Below are 19,921 nucleotides of genomic sequence, written 5' to 3'. Positions count from 1 at the left end.
TGAATGTTAATGTGCAACGACTATTAGGGGTGATAATGATGCCCCCAGTGGAGGGGGAGGCAGAGATAGTGGCGGCAATGGATGCAGAGAAGGCATTTGATAGGGTTGAGTGGGAGTATTTATGGGAAGTGTTAAGGAGGTTTGGGTTCGGGAACGGGTTTATTAGCTGGGTCAAATTTCTTTATGGGACCCCAACGGCAAGTGTAGTTACGGGTCGACAAAGATCGGAGTATTTCCGACTATATAGGGGAACAAGACAGGGATGCCCTCTGTCTCCATTGTTGTTCGCGTTGGCAATTGAACCTCTGGCCATGGCGTTGAGAGACTCCAGGAAATGGAGAGGGGTGATTAGAGGGGGAGAAGAACACCGAGTCTCGCTATACGCAGATGACCTATTGTTATACGTGTCGGACCCAGCGGGGGGGGGATGATAGAGGTTATGCGAATGTTGAGGGAGTTCGGGGATTTCTCGGGGTATAGGCTAAACATGGGGAAGAGTGAATTATTTGTGATACATCCAGGGGACCAGAGTAGAGAGATAGAAGGCCTGCCTCTAAGGAAAGTGGAAAGAAACTTCCGATACCTGGGGATTCAGATCGCTAGGAGCTGGGGAACCTTGCACAGACTTAATCTGACACGGCTGGTAGAACAAATGGAGGAGGACTTCAAGAGGTGGGACATGCAGCCTCTGTCGCTGGCGGGCAGGGTGCAGGCAATTAAGATGACGGTCCTCCCGAGGTTCTTATTTGTATTTCAATGTCTCCCTATACTAATCACTAAGACCTTTTTCAATAAAATAGACAGGAGCATCACGAGCTTCGTGTGGGCAGGGAAAGTTCCGAGAGTAAGGAGGGGGTTCCTTCAGCGTAGCAGGGACAGAGGAGGATTGGCACTACCGAACTTGGGCGATTACTATTGGCCCGCCAATGTGGCAATGATACGTAAATGGATGATGGAGGGTGAGGGAGCGGCGTGGAAAAAACTGGAGAGAAAGTCCTGTAAAGGGACGAGTTTAGAGGCGCTGGTGACGGCGCCGCTACCGTTCTCACCTAAAATGTTTACCACGAACCAGGTGGTGGCGGCAACATTGAATATCTGGGGACAGTGGAGGCGACAGAGAGGGGTGCGGGGAGCCCTGGTGGGGTCCCCAATCAGGAACAACCATAGGTTCGCCCCAGGAAGAATGGATGGAGGATTTCAGAGCTGGCACCAGTTGGGAATTAGGAGGGTGGGAGATTTATTTATAGATGGGACTTTGTGAGCTTGGGAACATTGGAGGAAAAGTATAAGTTGCCCCGGGGAAACTTCCTGAGATATATGCAGGTGAGGGCGTTTACTAGACAACAGGTGAGGGAATTTCCGCTGCTCCCGACACAGGGGACTCAGGACAGAGTGCTTTCAGGGGTGTGGGTCGGAGAGGGCAAGGTGTCAGAGATATACCGAAAGATGAGGGAAGAGGGGGAGGAGTTGGTGGGCGAACTAAAAGGAAAGTGGGAAGAGGAGCTAGGGGAGGAGATTGAGGAAAGTATGTGGGCTGATGCCCTAAGCAGGGTAAACTCCTCTTCCTCATGCGCCAGGCTTAGCCTGATTCAATTCAAGGTGCTACATAGAGCACATGTAACGGGAGCAAGATTGAGCAGGTTCTTTGAAGTAGAGGACAAATGTGGGAGGTGCGGCGGAAGCCCGGCAAACCACGCACATATGTTTTGGGCGTGCCCGGCACTGGAGGGGTATTGGAAGGGAGTGACGGGAGTGATTTCGAAGGTGGTGAAGGCCCGGGTCAAACCAGGCTGGGGGCTAGCTATATTTGGAGTTGCGGATGAGCCGGGAGTGCAGGAGGCAAAAGAGGCCGACGTTGTGGCCTTTGCGTCCCTAGTAGCCCGGCGTAGGATCCTACTCATGTGGAAGGAGGCGAAACCCCCCGGACTGGAGGCCTGGGTAAACGATATGGCGGGGTTCATTAAACTGGAGCGGATAAAGTTTGCCCTGAGAGGATCGGCTCAAGGGTTCACCAGGCGGTGGCAGCCATTTCTCGACTACCTAGAGGAACGTTAGAGGGAAGTCAGACGACCTGCAGCAGCAACCCCGGGGGAGGGTTTAGTTTAGTTTATGTTAAACGATTATGGGGTTTAGTTATTTGTTTATTGTTAAAATTTCTTTACTGTTACATTTGCTTTGTAAGAGGGAAAAAATTGTTTGGAAAAAATTTAATAAAATATATATTTTTTTAAATGATTAACTCTCGAAGCACTTCGTAATGATAGCTGTCAGGGCCACTGGTCGGTAGTCGTTGAGGCACACTGCCTGGTTCTTCTTTGGCACGAGTATGATAATGGTCTTCTTGAAGCAGGTGGGAACCCCGGAACGGAGAAGTTGAAGATGTCTGCGAATACACCCGCAAGTTGGTCCGCGCAGGATCTGAGTGCACGACCGGGGACTCCGTCAGGACCCGTTGCTTTCCATAGTTTCTCTTTCAAGACCGATCTAACTTCTGAGGGTGTGACAGTAGGTATGGGTGTGTCTGGAGGCTGTTGGGGCAGTTGACAATAGTTAATTGGATTCCAGCTCAAAATGAACATAGAATGCATTGAGTTCATCGGACGGGGTGCTCTGTTACCAGAGATTCTACTCAGCTTTGCTTTGTAGCCTGTTATATTGTGTAAGCCTTGCCACAACTGACGAGTGTTTGTGTCGTTACTCTGCAACTCTAGCTTAGTCTGGTATTGTCTCTTTGCATCCCTGCTGGCTTTGCGGAGGTTGTACCTAGATTTGTTGACTGGGTCAGGGTCATCCAGTCTTGAACGGCTGAAACCTGGACTTCAATAGGGAACGGATTCTCCTGGTTAAAACAAGATTTCTGGTTGGGGAATGCACGTATCGCCTTCTTTGGCATGCAGTCTTCAAAACACTTACTGATGAAGTCAGTCATGGTAGTGGCATATTCTTACAGGTTGGCTGATGAGCACTTGAATATGGACCAGTCCACTGACTCCATGCATTCGCATAGGAGCTCTTGCGTTGCTTCGGACCAGCATTGCATGAACTTCTTAATCTGATCCTCTCACTTAAGTTTTTACTTGTATGGTGGGAGAAGGAGTATCATCTTGTGGTCCGATTTTCCAAAATGTGGTCAGGGCATGGAGTGGAAGGCGCCTTGATGTTTGTGTAGCAGTGGTCAAGGATGTTAGGGCCCCTGGTGGGACAGGAGATGTGTTAGTGGAATTTTAGGAAGTATATTCTTGAGGTTGGCCTGACTGAAGTCCCCGGCCATGATGAACAAGGCCTCAGAGTATTCCGTTTCAAGGTTGTTTATAGCGGTGTATAATTCATCAAGCGCCTTCTTCACTTTCGCCTGGAGTGGGATGAAGACCGCTGTGATGATGACAGAAATGAACTCCCATGGAAGGTAGTATGGGCGGTACTTCACAGTCAGGTATTCCAGGTGCGGGGAGCAGTAATTTGCCAGGGCCGCCACACCAGGGGGAGTTGACAAGGAGGCAAACCCCTCCACCCTTCGCCTTGACCGAGGACACTGTGTGGTCCATCCACTGAATTGAGAAGCCCCCAGGTTATATATAAAGCAACCAGATAAAGCAACCAGAAGGATAGAACAATTACAGGGTTCTGATGAATACATTATTTCCCATCTGTTATTATCCACACCCCAGTGACCTCCAGGACAAGATTCAATTAGCCACCAATCTGTAAACAAGTAAAAGCTCCTCAAATCTATCAGCAGAACACTGCCTCTGCAAAATCAAGGATTACCTCATTTTTACAACTCTTTAAGCACAGCATTAGCAGACACACTGGCTGTATGCATCTTCATTTTTTAATAACATTAATGCAATAAATATAAATATAACAATTTCTAACACCCATCACACAATAAGCAAACTCCCATGAAAAATAGTCTCATAATTATTAAACCATGCAAACTTCACTAATAATATGAATGAAAAAATTAAGATGCATGATACATTTGTATACAACGTACAACTCACTGCACTACACAATGCACTGGTACTTCATACACTCGCCTTGATTCCTGAACCTCAGTTTGGCTGTTTGAAAAGGTCAATGAATAGAGAAAAGACCATTCAGAAATGCCTCCTAGTGTTTGCCACAACTATCCATAGCTGCCATGTGACAGGTATTTTAAATATTAAGTGTCACACAGTTAACATACAATTGCTGCTACCTTAATGCTGAAGCGTACTGTACCCATAAACCCTAAAATCTGCTTACTAGATTCACAAATCCACCAAATAGCATTCTAATTTTTCTTATTTTATTTTTCTATTAGACATCATCATCGTTAAAATAAAGGTTTACACAAGTGAAAAAAAATCAAACATTACATATTTTGCAGTCCCATGGTGAAACTTATCCATTCAATTGTCCTTTAATTACTTGATCAAATCATTTACTTGAAGTCTTCAACCTCTTCCAAAAGCCTGGACTTGGACTAATGTTTTTCTCAGAGCCCGATAAGAATGGAGAGTGAATAGATATTTTAGGATGAGATGAGTGACCATGGAGCAAGGGTGAGAGAGTGATTTATTCAAAGTGGAAGAGATGAGACAGCCATTGCAGTGAAGGTGTAGTAGGAAGATACATGGAAAGTGTGAAGGATGAAGGGGGTGGGCATTTCCGATACAGTGCGTAAAATGGCTTCTGTCTGAAGTTTTTGTTTTACCAAAAATGACCTCAGGTCACATGATTATGGAAAGCCACAGTGCACAAGTAGCAGTACACAAAGGCATTCTACAAACATCCCCCTTTTTATAAAAAGAAAAAACACATTGCATATACTATCCTCTGCAGCTGCAAGTTACCGACATGCAAAATCTCTACAGATGGTCATCACACGTGAATAGAAAACGGTTACTGCCACTGTCTGTCTCTAAACACATTGCACACAATCTTTAAAGTATCCAGATCTTCTAATGGTATACATGAGGGTTGTTGCCGCTTGCTCGCCTGGTATCCGCTGGCTCCTGGAATGCCATTGCTTCTTTGAGGAATGTCATTGCCATAGTGAGTGTTGCTGCTGATCTGTTCCATTCATTGGGGAGCAGTTAATCTCTGGGACTGATGGTCGTTTCATTCTTTGTTCAATTGGCAAAAATCAAATTCTTCCTCTTCAGCTGCCTGCTGTGAAGGCACAGCTTCTCCAGTTGCGTGTATGTATCTGCAGTATCAACAGTATTCACTTTCACTATATACGATTGAGGTACGATTGTGGAGATGTGTTTCGCTCAGTTTCCTTATCATTCGTCAAGTTTCTGAATTTGTGACTTGTGAACTGAAGGCCATTGTCACTCATCACAATATCAGGAACATCATGGCAACTGAAGTGTGCTTTCAGGCATTCTGCGATCTCACTGATAGCCAATGACATCAGCTTGTGTCACTTCCAGTAGTCCGAATAGTAGTTAATGGTGACGCGATAGTCAGTTCCGAAGAGATCTATTCCATTCTTCATCCATAGTCTATCTGGGATGTCATGAGTGGCTCATTAACTTCATAGATCATAGAATTTACAGTGCAGAAGGAGGCCACTCGGCCCATCGAGTCGGCGTGGCCCTTGGAATGAGCACCACATCTCCACCCTAGCCCCAAAACCCAGTGACCCCACCTAACCTTTTTGGACACTAAGGCAATTTAGCATGGCCAATTCACCTAACCTGCACATCTTTGGACTGTGGGAGGAAACCGGAACACCCGGAGGAAATCCACGCAGACACGGGGAGAAATCTGCAGACAGTGACCCAAGCTGGGAATCGAACCTGCGACCCTGGAGCTGTGAAGCAACGGTGCTAACCACTGTGCTGCCTGCCGCCTGTTTACCTGTTTAGCTTGATGATCATTACACTGGCTGTTGTCATCCTTAGGAACTTAATTCCTTGACAATTTTCTTCAGCATCTATTTTCTCATCTCTTTAGGGATGATGATTCCAGTTCCTTTGTGCCATCCTGGGTGATCACTTTGTCCTGGTATACACAATACTCTGTAATAGGAACAGGTGGGTCCTTGACTGTTTCAGGCCAACCATTCATCACTACTTCTAGTAGCACTTGGGGAGTTTCATCTCATTGCATCGTTTGTGTGATCAGAGCAAGATGCTTGTCTGTCAGATGCAATATCTCTGCAGGGTTGTTGACTTCCAGACCATGTTGTGCTGTTGCTGCTCAGTGAATCGGAAGATTTCACACTGTTCTAGTATCATCTACTGTATTCAAAGGGATTATGGCTCTCGACAGCATGCCAGTGATGCACATCAGCTTCCCTTGCCATTTTCAAATGTTTCTGCAAACAAAATAACATCGTTTACAAACGCTTCAGAATAGACAGGTTGTTTGAGAAGCTGCTTTGAAATGGTTTGTAATCCGACTTTACCACCGATTCTCTCTCTCAAACAGGTACTGATTAAAATGCTCACAAGCAAAGACAGGTTTAGATAAAGGATCTGGATCGGCACAGGCTGGGAGGGCCGAAGGGCCTGTTCCTGTGCTGTAATTTTCTTTGTAATAGCCAGGCACTCTTTCGTAATCTATGCTCGCGTCATTCAGTTTGGGTTAACACTTTAGATGAGGATGCAACTGGGTGTCTTTATATGAAGTTTGCTACAAGTTCTGTTTCACTTGCATCACACTGCAGAGTGACTTTGTCATTTGCATCATACATAGTACTTCAGCACTAGGGTTGTCACTAGCTGTCGGTTACTTCATGCACTGCTACAACATGCGCCACCAAGATCAGGGCAAAGTCCTTTTACTGTCAGTACCTGACCTATGTACTGGTCTTCAGTCATCTTCATTTGCAGTTTTTTCTTGTTAGCGTTGGGTTCATCTGATGAGCTCTTTCGTAAAGTCTTGTTCAATTCTGATCATGCTCTGTGATACCACTTTCCATCCATAAGCTATCAGGTTATCCCCGATGGCTTCCGCTCCTGGAAGATCATTGACCACCTCATGCCACCTGCATTGATATACTTCCGGAGCAGGAGAAATGCCAAATGGCAGGCTCAGCCTCGCAAATGGCGTCCAGAACATAGTCAGTAAATTGCTTTCATTCAACTTCACACACTAGGATTTATCCTTTGCATCTACAGTGATAAAGACCTTTGTCATGGCAAGTTGCAGCAAACTACCTTCAATGGCTGGCACAAGATAGCATGGTCTCTTCAAAAGCTTTAGTCCACAAAGTCCTCTGTGCACACTCTTTTCGCTGCTACAATGCTACTAATCCAGTCTATATGAGTTGTCACTTTTTTGATTACTCCCATCTTTTCAAGTTCTTCTATGTTGTTTTTCAGGGTGGGCTTCAGGGCAGCTAGAACTCTCCTCGGAAGATGCCGAGTTAGTCTCACATTCTCATCTATTTCAGGATGATATTTACCAGGAAGACATTCAAAACATGTGAAAACTTGGTATACGGTCAGGATCTGTTCAGTAGTCAATGGCTTGGTGCCATGCAAACACTGTAAATCACTTTCGTACATGATGAGTTATCAGTCCAAGCTTTTGCCTTGTTTTAGCTGAGATGAAGGGATTTTGCTCAGTGTATACAATCTGTAACAACAAACCTTCTTTCTTCCCACTGCACTGGGTCTCAGCTTAGTTTGCCTTCTTGGAGTGAGTATCATTTCATTATATAGCCTTTACTTCTGACAGCTTCATTTTAGAGTCACCTTAGGCAACTTCACATAGGTCTGTGAAGCTCATGATGTTGCATTGGAGTCCATACTTCTCATGAATGTGATGCTCTCATTCTGCAGTCGTCATTCCAAAAGTCACAAACCATTTTTAACATCGACACCCAATGGTATCAACCTGTTCTAAGGTGTGGGGTAATTTGTCAGAATCATTGTCCAACAGCTCACAAGCAACCATCTTTAAGTGTTTTGTTCTCTTCTTTCTTGCAAAATACTCTGTGCAAAATGATTCAGCACCTTGCAATTGGAGCACTGCTTTTCCCATGCTGAACATGCTTCCTTTTCTCTTGTGGGGTGTCCTCCTCAACATTTACATCCAGTACTCAGGCCTTGATCTTTCTTCTGGTCCTTTTGTAAATATTTCTTCATTGCCTTGTGCTTGAAAGGCCCTGAACTGCCCCTCAGCTTAGTGCTCAGCCTCTTCAGTTCTCTTTAGTTGAGTCTCTCTTCTTTCAGCAGATTTGCTCTCACAAGAGGATCTATGATAATCCTATCACTAATGAGACCATCCTTGTCCAAAATCCTAAGATTCAGTTTGACATTTCAATACAGTCACATACTGATCAATATTCTCCACCCCCCTCTCTGAACTCTGGTGTTGAAGACATAGCGTTTATAAATAACATACGTCAAGGATTCAAAGTGGATTGTCAAGGTCTTCAAAATTTCACAAGATTGGCTTTTCCACTGCTCAGTGAGGTCTAAGGTGCAATACAGCTTATAGCACACTTTCCCTGTTAAGAGTGGCTACGGTTACTTATTCAGGTTTCTTGTTTAACTCTGTGGCAATTTTATAGTTCTGCCATTGAGACTGGAAGAATTTCCAATTCATTTTCAAATCTCCCTTCATCTCTATTGGAGCAGGTACTTGAATAATCAAAACAATATTGGCTCACCCAGCATTCAATGTCCTGTTGCAGACTGAGTATTCTCTGCTGTTTCTTACAGCAGCTGGCTCTCTTACAGCTATCAAAATCTGCTTAATTCAGTGACACATTCCTGACAGCATATTCCAAGTGGTGCATAAAAATGGCTTCTTCCCAAACCATTGTTTTACCAAAAATGACCTGAAGTCGCTTGACTATGATAAGCCACAGTACTGAAGAGACATCAGTGCACAAAGACATTTCGCCAAACAGGGTGCAACTGGAAGAGAGCCAAATTTTCCCTGCAACCCTCATTCCAAATGTAACTTGCAGCTGATGGTAGCTCCCTTACCCATTGTTATCCATCATGTTATGCTACACTATCCAGCATGAAGAAATGGTTTAGGGCAGAGAAAGAAGCAAAATGATATGTCAAAGGGAATAAAATAATAGAGAAAGAGAAGAGAAGGGAGAAGCAGGAAAATGAAGACATCGCAGGCAGATGTTATGACACCCTAGGCTGGGATGCGGTCAATTCCAGCACCCCTTGACCCAGAGTCGCAATAGTATTAAATGGCAAATAATTCTTAGAAAAATACCCAAAGTCTTTGGCCCTTACAGTCATCAGGTCTGTAAATTTAAACATAATTACTTTTTATTAATAACAAGGACTATAATGAAAAATGTAGCAAATACAACTGGAGAGAGAGCGAGAGAGAGAGAGAGAGAGAGAGAGAGAGAGAGAGAGAGGAGCCGATCCTTGATCCAATCATCAGCCTTCTGGTCAATTTACGGGCCAACAGACAACCAATCGAACAGATTCTCACCCCATCTCCCGGGTGCCATAGACTCTGGATTCTGCACTCCAAACCTAGCGGAGTGTACTTTGTTGCAGCGGAGTGTACTATGTTGCAATTTCTTGAATTCCTCATTCTCTCTGCTGCTTGACTTAAAGATACATGTCCATTAGGCGTCCATGAGTCAAAATGAAAACGGCAAAAAACAAAGGAAGGGGAAATAAGGGAATCAACAGGAAAGACCCATGTAACAATCACACGTAAACAAAGCACAAAAGATCAGCTAATGGTAAATAATATACATGTTTACAAATGCTTTTAGAAAGCATTTTGTTTCTGCAATTTGTAACATTTCATTTCAAATAGGCTGGTTGCTTCTTTCAGCTTGACATGCTTTCATTACAAATGCTGCAAGTCAGGGTAGGTTTCTCAGCACTTCACTGAAATGAGGCCAAAGAAGGTGAAGCATTTTGATGTAAAGTATCGAGAGTGAAATAAATTTAAAAAGTAATAGAAGTGTGCAAACAGCCGAACTGGTGTCACAGGCAATTAGCATCCCCAGGTAGTATCCCCATTAGTATTCCCACTGGTGGGTTCATTTTATAATACAACTAGGCCTTCCATCCTAAAAGATTAACTGGGCTTGACAACCACATTGCTTTGCTTCTTTCCGGATATAAGCCAAGGCAACATAAAACAAGTAAATGTACTGGGTAGCACATTTCCGATTGAAAGTAATAAGATTTAGAAAAAAACAATTAAATCCACAGATTGACTAGTTCCTCCTGATTGGTTTGCACTTTCACTGGCAGTGAATTTGCTCAGGCTTCTTGAGCACCAACTCAATGGAGCAGTCATGGTCAAAAATCTTACAAATTATCTGCTGCACAGGGTCCTCGGTTTCCAATCATTACTTGGTCAGTGCTGAGCTTGTAAATTATTGGCCTGAGAACTGAAAAATCATTAATGCGATGGAGGATTTTAAAGTTGCAGCATTGCCAGAATTAGGAACTGAATTACAGGGTGGTCAGACCACCTGTTGAGTATTTTTTACAACTTATGCCGTTACAACTTCATTTATGCTGCACCTTTAACAAAGTAAAATGCCCCCTGGGCTTCATAGGGGTGCAACGAAATATAATTTGGCACAGTGCCAACTATGGAAATATTCAGGCACAGTACCCCATTGAAGGAGGAATAAGGAATAAAGAGCCAGAGAAGGTTCGGGAGGGAATTCCAGTGTTAAAGTCAAGCCTTAATTTGCCTTCAGCCTACGAAAAGGAGGATCAATGAAACTTATATATAATTGCAATTTCAGTACTGTAGAATTGATCTAATTAATCGAGCATTGCTGACTGCTCCAGTGCCACCTGGTTACCATGAGCCATCAGAAGCAATATGTTTGATCAGATTGTTGGAAAAATATTTTCACTTTGTTTCCTATGATGAAGCTAAATTTCATTCCCGCTACTCCCTTCTTAAAAGTATTTTAATTTCCTCTGCTTAGTGTCTTCGCTTCTCCCTCTCAACTATTCTAACTCGATTCCCTTCCAATTAAATCTGTCCAGAGTACTCACTTTCACCTTTTCATAGAAGTTGTAAGAGTACCGAGTACTATAGCTCCAGGCCATGTTCCCTCTACTCACCCTGGTCTTTCATTCTGTTCCCCAGCCTTCAGTTCCTCTCTCATTACTTTGGTGGTTCATAACTAATGTAAAGAGAAAATTTCCCCTTCGGCTAATGTTGCAGGCTTCCTATTGGGACACCATGATAATAGATTCTTCCCATTGGGTGCCTGCTACCAAATCAATTCAGTTTCCCAGAATCAATCATCTTAGTTTTCAAATCCTGCCCAATCCAAGTCTCAACACCTTACCAGAACTTAGCTCTCCATTCGCTCACGCCTGACAGCCTTCCAGTTTTTCTAACATACGTGTTAACTGCCGATATATTGTGATAACAAAAACTTGCAGTGCATAAGAGAATATTATGTTAATGGGTGTTGATTTCTTGCACAACACCGTCCACCATGATTTAAAGCCTCAGCTTGGTCAGGGCGGCACAGTGGTCAGCACTGCTGCCTCACAGCGCCAGAGACCTGGGTTCAATTCCGGTCTTGGGTAGCTGTGTAGAGTTTGCATGTTCTCCCCATGTCTGTATGGATTTCCTCCGGATGCTCCGGTTTCCTCCCACAGTTCAAAGATGTGCAGGTTAGGCAGATTGGCCATGCTAAATTGCCCCTTAATATCCAACGGTTAGGTGGAGTTACAGAGATAGGGTCTGGGTGGGGTGCCCTTTTAGGGGATCGGTGCAGACTTGATGGTCCAAATGGTTGCCTTCTGCACTGTAGGGTTTTTATGATGTTATGATGCCACAACATGGTTACAACATATTTCTCAGTCTCACAAGCAGCTCAGCCCTCCCTCCCTCAGTCCCAGCTCTCCTCTAAATCACAAATATTTTGTTAACTTTCATAGGATGTACTCATCGCTGTGTAGGCTGGCTTTTATTGCCCATGCCTAATTACCCTTGAGAAGGTGGTGGTTAGCTGCCTTCTTGAACCATTGCAATTGATATGGTGTAGGTACACCCATTGTGCTGTCAGAAAGGAAGTTCCAGGATTTTAACCTTGTAACCACAAAGGAAAGGCAAAATAATTCCAAGTCAGGATAGGATGTGGCTTGGAGGGGAACTTGCAGGTGGTTGGAGTTCCCATTCATCTGCTTCCGTTGTCCATCTTGGGAGTAGAGGTTGGGGACTTGAAAGATGTTTTCGAAGGAACCTTGGTGAGTATCTGAGGAGTCATGAATGGCGCTGGGCACTGAACATTGCACAGTGAACATTCCCATTTCTGACCTTACTGTGAAGGGAAGGTCATCAATTAAACAGCTGAAGACATTTGGGCCTAGGCCACTACCCTGAGGAACTCCTACAGTGATGTCCTGCGACTGAGATGATTCACCTCCAACAGCTACAATAATCTTCCTTTGTGCCAAGTATGACTCCAATAAGTGACAAGATTTCTCTGATTCGCCCAGACTTCAGTTTTTCTAGGGCTCCTTGATGACACATTCGATCAAATGCTGCCTTGATGTCAAGATCATCACTCTCACCTCACCTCTGGAATTGAGTTCTTTTTCAAAAAATAACCAACACCCCCGCGGCCCACCCTCCCTGCCATGCCCCCCAGCCTCTCTGCGTCCTCATTTTTTTAAACCCCCAAAGTCCCCCCACCTTCCCCTTCCCTGCTGACTTAACTATCCTGGACGAAGTCATTAAACAGTTACCATCTCTGGGCAAACCCCTCCACAGACCCTATCAAGGCAAACTGATTTTTTCCAGCCTTAGGAATTCACGAGGTCGCTCACCCACACCCCCGGTTTTGGCGGCTCCCTCGAGTCCTTCGTTCCTAACAGGATCCGTCTCAGGGCTACCAGAGAAGCAAAGGCCAAAACGTCGGCCTCTCTCCCCCCTGGATTCCCAGGTCTTCTGACACACCAACAATTGCCAATTTTGGACTCGGGACCACCGTCACCCCCAGCACCTCAGACATCACATCAGCGAACCCCCGCCAAAATCCCTCCAGCTTCGGAAAGGCCCAAACTATGTGGACATGCCCCCCCCCCCCCCCCGGCCGTGCACCTTCCACACCTATCCTCCACCCCCTCAAAAAACATGCTCATTCTGGCCACCGTCATTTGCACCCTGTGGACTACTTTAGATTGAATGAAGCTAAGCCTAGCGCACAAAGAGGATGCATTAATCCTTCTCAGAGTCTCCTCCCACAACCCAGCCTCAGCACCCTCTGCAGCTCTTCCTCCCACTTCCGCTTAACTTTTCCTATTGGGGCTCCCTCCCAGTCATTAATTATTTATAAATCTCCAACACCCTGCCCTCACCAATCCCCTTTTTCAACACCACTTTGTCCTGCAACCCCGGGGGCGGCAGGTCAGGAAAGGACGGCACCGGTTTCCTCACATAGTTTTGTATCTGTTCGTATGGAACCCATTCCCGCTGGGCAGTCCCTCCAAGCTTGGAAAGCTGCCCCCCCCCCCCCCCCCCCACAAATAGGTCCCCAAACCGCTCAATCCCCACATGCCTCCACCCCATCCAGCCCCCCCAGAACAAACCTGTGATTCCCACAGATCGGAGCCCAAACCAAGGCCCCCTCCAGCCACAGGTGCTGTCGCCACTGTCCCCACACCCTCAGGGCCGCCACCACTACTGGACTTGTGGAGTACCTGGCCAGCGAGAACAGCAGAGGCGCCATGAACAGTGTACCCAAGTTAGCGCTCTTACACGAGGCGGTCTCCATCCGTTCCCATACCGACCCCTCCCTCACTACCCACATCCTTACGATGGCTATATTTGCCGCCCAGTAATAATTCATTAAGTTTGGCAAAGCCAGCCTGCCCCCCCACCCCTTCAGTAGCACCTTCTTCACCCATGGGGCTTTCCTCACCCACACAAACCCTGAGATCAATGTATTAATCTTCCTAAAGAAGGCCTTTGAGATAAAAATTGGAAGGCTCTGGAATATAAAAAGAAACCTCGCGAGTACCGTCATCTTCATGGACTGCACCCGCCCCACCAATGACAGCGGGAGCACATCCCACCTCTTAAAATCCCCCTTCATATGCTCCACCAACCGTGCCAAATTTAATTAATGTAATTGCCCCCATCCCCACGCCACCTGGATGCCCAGATACCTAAAACGTGTCCCCACTACCTTAAACGGCAGCTCGCCCACCTCCTCTCCTGTCCCCGCGCCTGGATCGGAAAGCCCTCACTCTTCCCCATGTTTGACTTGTACCCAGAAAAACAGGCTGAGTTCCACCAAAGTGTCCATTATCCCCCCAAATATTCCAATGGGTCCGATAGGAATTCAGCTCTTTTGTGCACATTTCAACCCAGGCTGTAATGAGGTCAGGAGCTGAGTGGTCTTGGCAGAGCCCAAATTGAATATAGAAGAGGTTATTTCAAAGTAAGTGCTGCTTGATAGCACTGACGGAGACAACTGTCATCACTTTACTGATGGTCAAGAGTAGACTGTTGGGGGCAGTAATTGGCCAGTTTGGATTTGACTCACTTTTTGTGTACAGGCCACACCTGGGCAATTATCTACATTATCAGGTAGATGCCAGTGTTGTACCTGTACTGGAACAGCTTGGTTCGGGGTTTGGTTAGTGCTGAAGAACAAGTCTTCAGTAACATTGCTGGATAACAAGTCTTCAATACTATTGCTGGACTGTTGTCAGGGCCCATAAACCTTGCAGCATTCAGTGCCTTCAGCTGTTTCTTGATTTACCATGGAATCGAATTGGCGGAAGACTTGCATGTGTGATGCAGGGAACCTTAGGAATAGGCCACAATAGGTTATTCACTCGGTGCTTTTGGCTGAAGATAGTTGCAAATGCTTCAGTCTTGTCTTACATCTTAAATATCATAGCTGTCTCTAGGATAGACTGTCCACAACCGTTGCCAATATCAAACTCATGTTAACTGCCTTAATAATACACAACTTAGAAAATTGAGCAAATTAGCAAAGCAATGTATGACAATGGGGGGGCTGCAAGAAAACAGTGGCTGAACCAATATATGGACAGAAAGAGTGAGGTGATAAAAGTGTTTGAGAACCAGAGTCACACACAAGCAAGAACTAGATGATAAGAATGAAGAGAGTGGGAGAGAAACAGAGAGACCATGACAAGAGAAAAGTCCCATTGTATTTCTGTAATCACCCCAGAAAAAGGGACATTGGCAATGCTTAATGAAATATTTCATACAAATAAACTGAATTTTTCCCATTTAGGACACAGTTCTTTCAGGGTTTTGTCTAGAACTGACTCACATCGATGTTTATGAGGGGTTAGGAATAAAATGAGTTGTTGGGTAAAAAACAAAATACAACTTTCTGGTCTATCACACTTCCACATCGTCAATGATCCACTAAACATAGGATGCAACATTAAATGAAATGTTTTAGAAATAGTCAGTAATCTTTTAATCGAGAAATCATTTTAATATAATCTTCTAAACATTGGTTGCACTTTAAAGATTTAAAGGTGAAAGGCAAGGCCATTTTTCACATGAAATTACATGCTTCATGTTTGCTGAATACATCAGCAAATATCACAAATAAAGCCCCTTCATCATGTATCTCGTTATAAGAGGCTTTGAAGAGGAAAATATGTTTCAGGCAAAACAACTCACCTAATGTGTTGTGAACACCATCTGCCTCTTCTTTGACCGTCTCATCTAATCGTTCCAGGTTCTGAACTAGCAGTGCTACCACTTGTCCTTCCAACTAAATTAAGGCAGAAACAGATAACATTACAACAAGCCGCTTCTGCGTGAATTGTTAATCCCTTTAATATTGAAGGAATGATGCATTACAAGTCACACACATTTTTGCTTATAGACATGATTTACTTACAAAAAGAAATCGAGGCCAACAGAGATGTTTTCTGGTTGGCAAGCATTCTACTGACTTGTGGGTAGTTTGTCACGTCAAACAGAAACGAGAGCAATGGCTGATTGCAGCATGGAACAATTGACATGTGTTTGATGGTTATAAAGAACACAGATAACGGACTCAGTCATAGCCATTGTTGCCTCTCCCGTGGGGAAGGGCCCAAAAGTACAGGCACACTACCATCAATCGGTTCTGCAGAGACAACCCTCTTTCTCTCAGTTCACCAGCATCAAGTTTGGTCCCATGATTATACTTCTACGATAAAGCACAAAGTGATGTGCAAACTCCTTTAAGTTCAATGTTTCAAACTGTTAAGTGAAGTCACAGACAAAACAAAATCATATGTTCCAATAAAACAAGCCTGTGCCAAAAGTAAAACTTTTACGCAGTGAAAAAGCAACACCTCACTCAACTCCCATGCTGGGTGCCAGGCAAGCACAGCATCCTCTAAATTCACCGACTTTCTCTCATCCATGCTACAAATCATATTTTCAAAAGAAAAGATTTATCAAATACAATTTCCCATTCAGTGCTGACTCTGGTTAATTATATTATGATTTTCTAATTACATTGTTACCACATCCCAAATAATAGATTCAGTATTTTCACTACTATTCATGTTAGGTTAACAGTAAATGGCCTATTGTCCCCCTTTACCTTCTTCCTCCTTTTTTAAGTGGCAGGGTTGTGTTTGCTATCTTCTAATCCTGTTCTGTAATCGAAGGAATGCAGAATGATCAAACCCAATGCATCCATTCCTGCTGCAGCTATCTAGTCAGCTCCAGGGGATTTGTCACCATCTATTCCCATTAATGTTTCCATACTATTTCTTTAATTCTACTTATTTCTTTAAGTTCCTCTTTCATGCTAGATCTTCGGGTTCCCCATTCTTTCTTGAATGCTTTTTGTCTTTCACTTCTAGGAGTTTAGCCACATGCCCAGGTTGAAAAGACTGGCCGTTCAATTCAGCCAATCATCTGGATCTCATAACAAGCAACCAAGTATAAAAAACTGCCACATTTAGTGTGTCAGCAGTGCAGTCCATCTTGCTGTGACCCACGTGGATGAAGTAAACTCCATTAACCCACAAAGATTACAATCTGCTTTTCATTGAGAAACATGGATTATATTTGAAAATGTTAATAAGTTTATCTCTTTGTGAATTGTTTGCAGGCTTCTAGCATTGTTGCAGGAAATGAGATATCGCTTGGCTTGCTGAAAGTGAATTTTTATTAAACGCAACGGCCTGGATTATGCATTCAGTAGTGAAAGGAGAGAACTCCTGCCAGGACAATGCAGGAGTTCCTCGGGTTAGTGCCCTAGTCCCAACCATCTTCAGTTGTTTCATCAATTACTTTCCTTCCATCATAAGGTCAGAAGCGGGGATGCCCGCTGATGATTGCACCATGGTCAAAACCATTCATGACTTCTCAGATACTGAAGCAGTCCATGTCCACATGCAGCAAGACTTGGACAACATTCAGAATGGGGCTGATAAGTGGCAAGCTACATTTGTGCCGCACAAAGGGCAGGCAATTGCCATCTCCAACAAGAGAGAATCTAACCATCTTCCCTTTACAATCCCCATTTGCCCCACTAACAGCATCCTGGGGTTACCATTGACCAGAAACCAAACTGGACCAGCTATATAAATAAAGTGGAGACAAGAGTAGGCCAGAGGCTGGAAATTCAGCAACAAGCAACTTCAGTCCAACACCTACAAGGCACAAGTCAGGACTGTAATGGAATACTTGTCTGGATGAGTGCAGCTTCAACATCACTCAAGAAGCTCTACACATCCAGGCCAAAACAGCCCGCTTGGCTGGCACACCCTTTAGCACCTTAAACATTTACTTCCTCCACTAGTGACACACAATGCACTGCATGATCGACTGCAGAAATTCACCAAAACTTTTTGGAAGCACATTCCAAACTCGCACCCTCTACCCCATAGAAAGGCAGAAAACACATGGGAATACCACCACCTGCAAGGTGCTGTCCAAGCCACACACAATCCTTACTTCAAACTATGGTACCATTCCTTTACCGTCACTGCATAAAAACCCTAGATTTCCCTTCTTATAACAACTCTGTGCGTGTATCTATACCACAGAATGCAGCGATTCAAGGTGGTGGCTCATCTCCACCTTCTGAAAAGCAATTATGGATGGGCAATAAATGTTGGCCTTGCCAGCAACGCCCACATCCGTCAAAGAATTTTTAAAAAACTTGCAACTGACCATGCAAAAAGCTGCCCAGAAATATTTAGCGGGCTTTAGAGCATGGACTTTATCACAACCTGGCTTCATCGATAGTGGATCTGTGGTAGCCAGCATATCAGTTAGTCTACCCGATGAAGAATTCTTAAAGACAGCAAAGCCGCAAGTAAAGATCCATTTAAATTGATGTACATACAGAAAGCAAAATTAAGATTGGGGACTACACATCGCTTAAGAGAGAAATTGAAATATCAAAAAAATGTAAAATCAAAAATATTTTATAATTGCAAACCTCATGCAATTTGTAAATGCTCTTCTGGGGAAATGAGATTGCACACTTGTAAAATCACACTTTTTAGGGCTGAAGAGATTCCTCAGCAGTAATTATGACTTAGTACGCTGTTAAAAGCTGGATTACTACTGATCGAACAAGGCTCAACATAGTCATTGATTTATATGGAAAGTACTGTGGATAAAAAGTTGATTTCAAATCAAAGTGTTGATTGCATCTGCAAAGACTGCAACAACACAAACAACAGCAACTTCCTGATTTCCATATTTAACTACGTATTTGTGGATACTGTTGCTGTCAGTTTTACACAGTAACAACAGCAAGCGCCGATAGCTTTTCTACAGCACGAACACAAATTTCAGGACAATACTTATCTGCTGTTAGATTCAGCAATTGTACTAAAGAAGCCAGCAACTTAGAATCAGGTCAATGACTCTCGCTGCCTCATAATCACCATGGCCATCCACACCACCACTTCCATAATCAAATGAACAACTGACTTCATCATTTAACATTAACTTTGTTTATATTTTTCAAGTCCATAGGTTAGTTATCATCTCTGTATACGTATCCTTATAATCCCAATACCATTCTGAACCAAATTGTCAAATCTATTTTCTTACTCCATAAAGAATGTTTTCATCAGAAAATATTATCTCTTTATTTAAAAGATTTACACCACATATTCACAATTTCAAAGGTAATCCTCAGGCATTGTCTTAGGTTTGCTGATTGCAAGCAGGTCTAGAGAAAGGTCACGGCTTTGTGCTAGGTAAATGCTGAATTTTGTAGTTCATGCATTGCAGTATTGAAATAAACAACATTATTATAATAGTACTAGATAGTCAAGTTTAAACTGAACTCCCAAGATCCTCTAGGCTAGCACTTCAGTGCTTTAGTCCAAAAAGATTTCAATGTTCACCGAACCTATGGCAATCAGGTCAGCATATTCATCACAATACAAATGTGTAATATTAATAAAATAAATGTTCAAACTTTTGAAAAAAGGTTTGGGATTTTAAACCGTCAGCAATCAAGATACACTCACTGCCATCACTGCCAGAGCCAGGAGAACAGATTCAAAAGGGGTTTTCAATCCAAGTATTCAACAAAACAAGCTTAGTGTATGCACTCTCAAAAGGCGGTGGCAATTTGTTAACCGAGGTGTTCTGTTTGCGACAGTATGCTCCAATTTACTTTTAAAAATAGATTTCTTCAAGAGTAAACTACTTGTATTTTATCTGAACTTATGTATTAAGAGACTTGGGGAGAGAAAAGAATTGATAAATCTCCACGTATAGAAACTTGCACTGACTCTTGCCTTTATTATGCTGCCATCTGCCATTTTGAATACAGCAGAGGGACACTTAATGTACCTTTGGCTCATGGTCAACCTCCTAGAACCTCTCCTTTTCTGTCAATAGCGCCCAAATAATTTCAATCACTAGTTTCAACAGATCTATTAAGATGAAGGCCGACACATGGTAGCATTACTGTACTGTCTTGGCTTTCCAGAATTGCACGTTTCAACAATCATTGGCCACTCACCTC

At 43.8% G+C, this 19,921-nt stretch overlaps 1 protein-coding gene across 1 annotated transcript in view; it reads right to left on the bottom strand.

Annotated features, from left to right (window-relative positions):
* Window positions 1–19,921, bottom strand: part of ctnnbl1 (catenin, beta like 1) — a 225,288-nt gene that overhangs the window by 137,353 nt on the left and 68,014 nt on the right. Inside the window, exon 6 of the mRNA XM_072514654.1 lies at window positions 15,598–15,691. Coding sequence (XP_072370755.1) covers window positions 15,598–15,691 — 94 coding nt within the window. The remainder of the gene's footprint in view (window positions 1–15,597; window positions 15,692–19,921) is intronic.

This window comes from Scyliorhinus torazame, chromosome 8, assembly GCF_047496885.1.
Source record: "Scyliorhinus torazame isolate Kashiwa2021f chromosome 8, sScyTor2.1, whole genome shotgun sequence".
Classification (NCBI taxonomy): domain Eukaryota; kingdom Metazoa; phylum Chordata; class Chondrichthyes; order Carcharhiniformes; family Scyliorhinidae; genus Scyliorhinus; species Scyliorhinus torazame.
The sequence above is the reverse complement of the archived record's forward strand: the minus strand, read 5'-3'. Positions and strand labels throughout refer to the sequence as shown.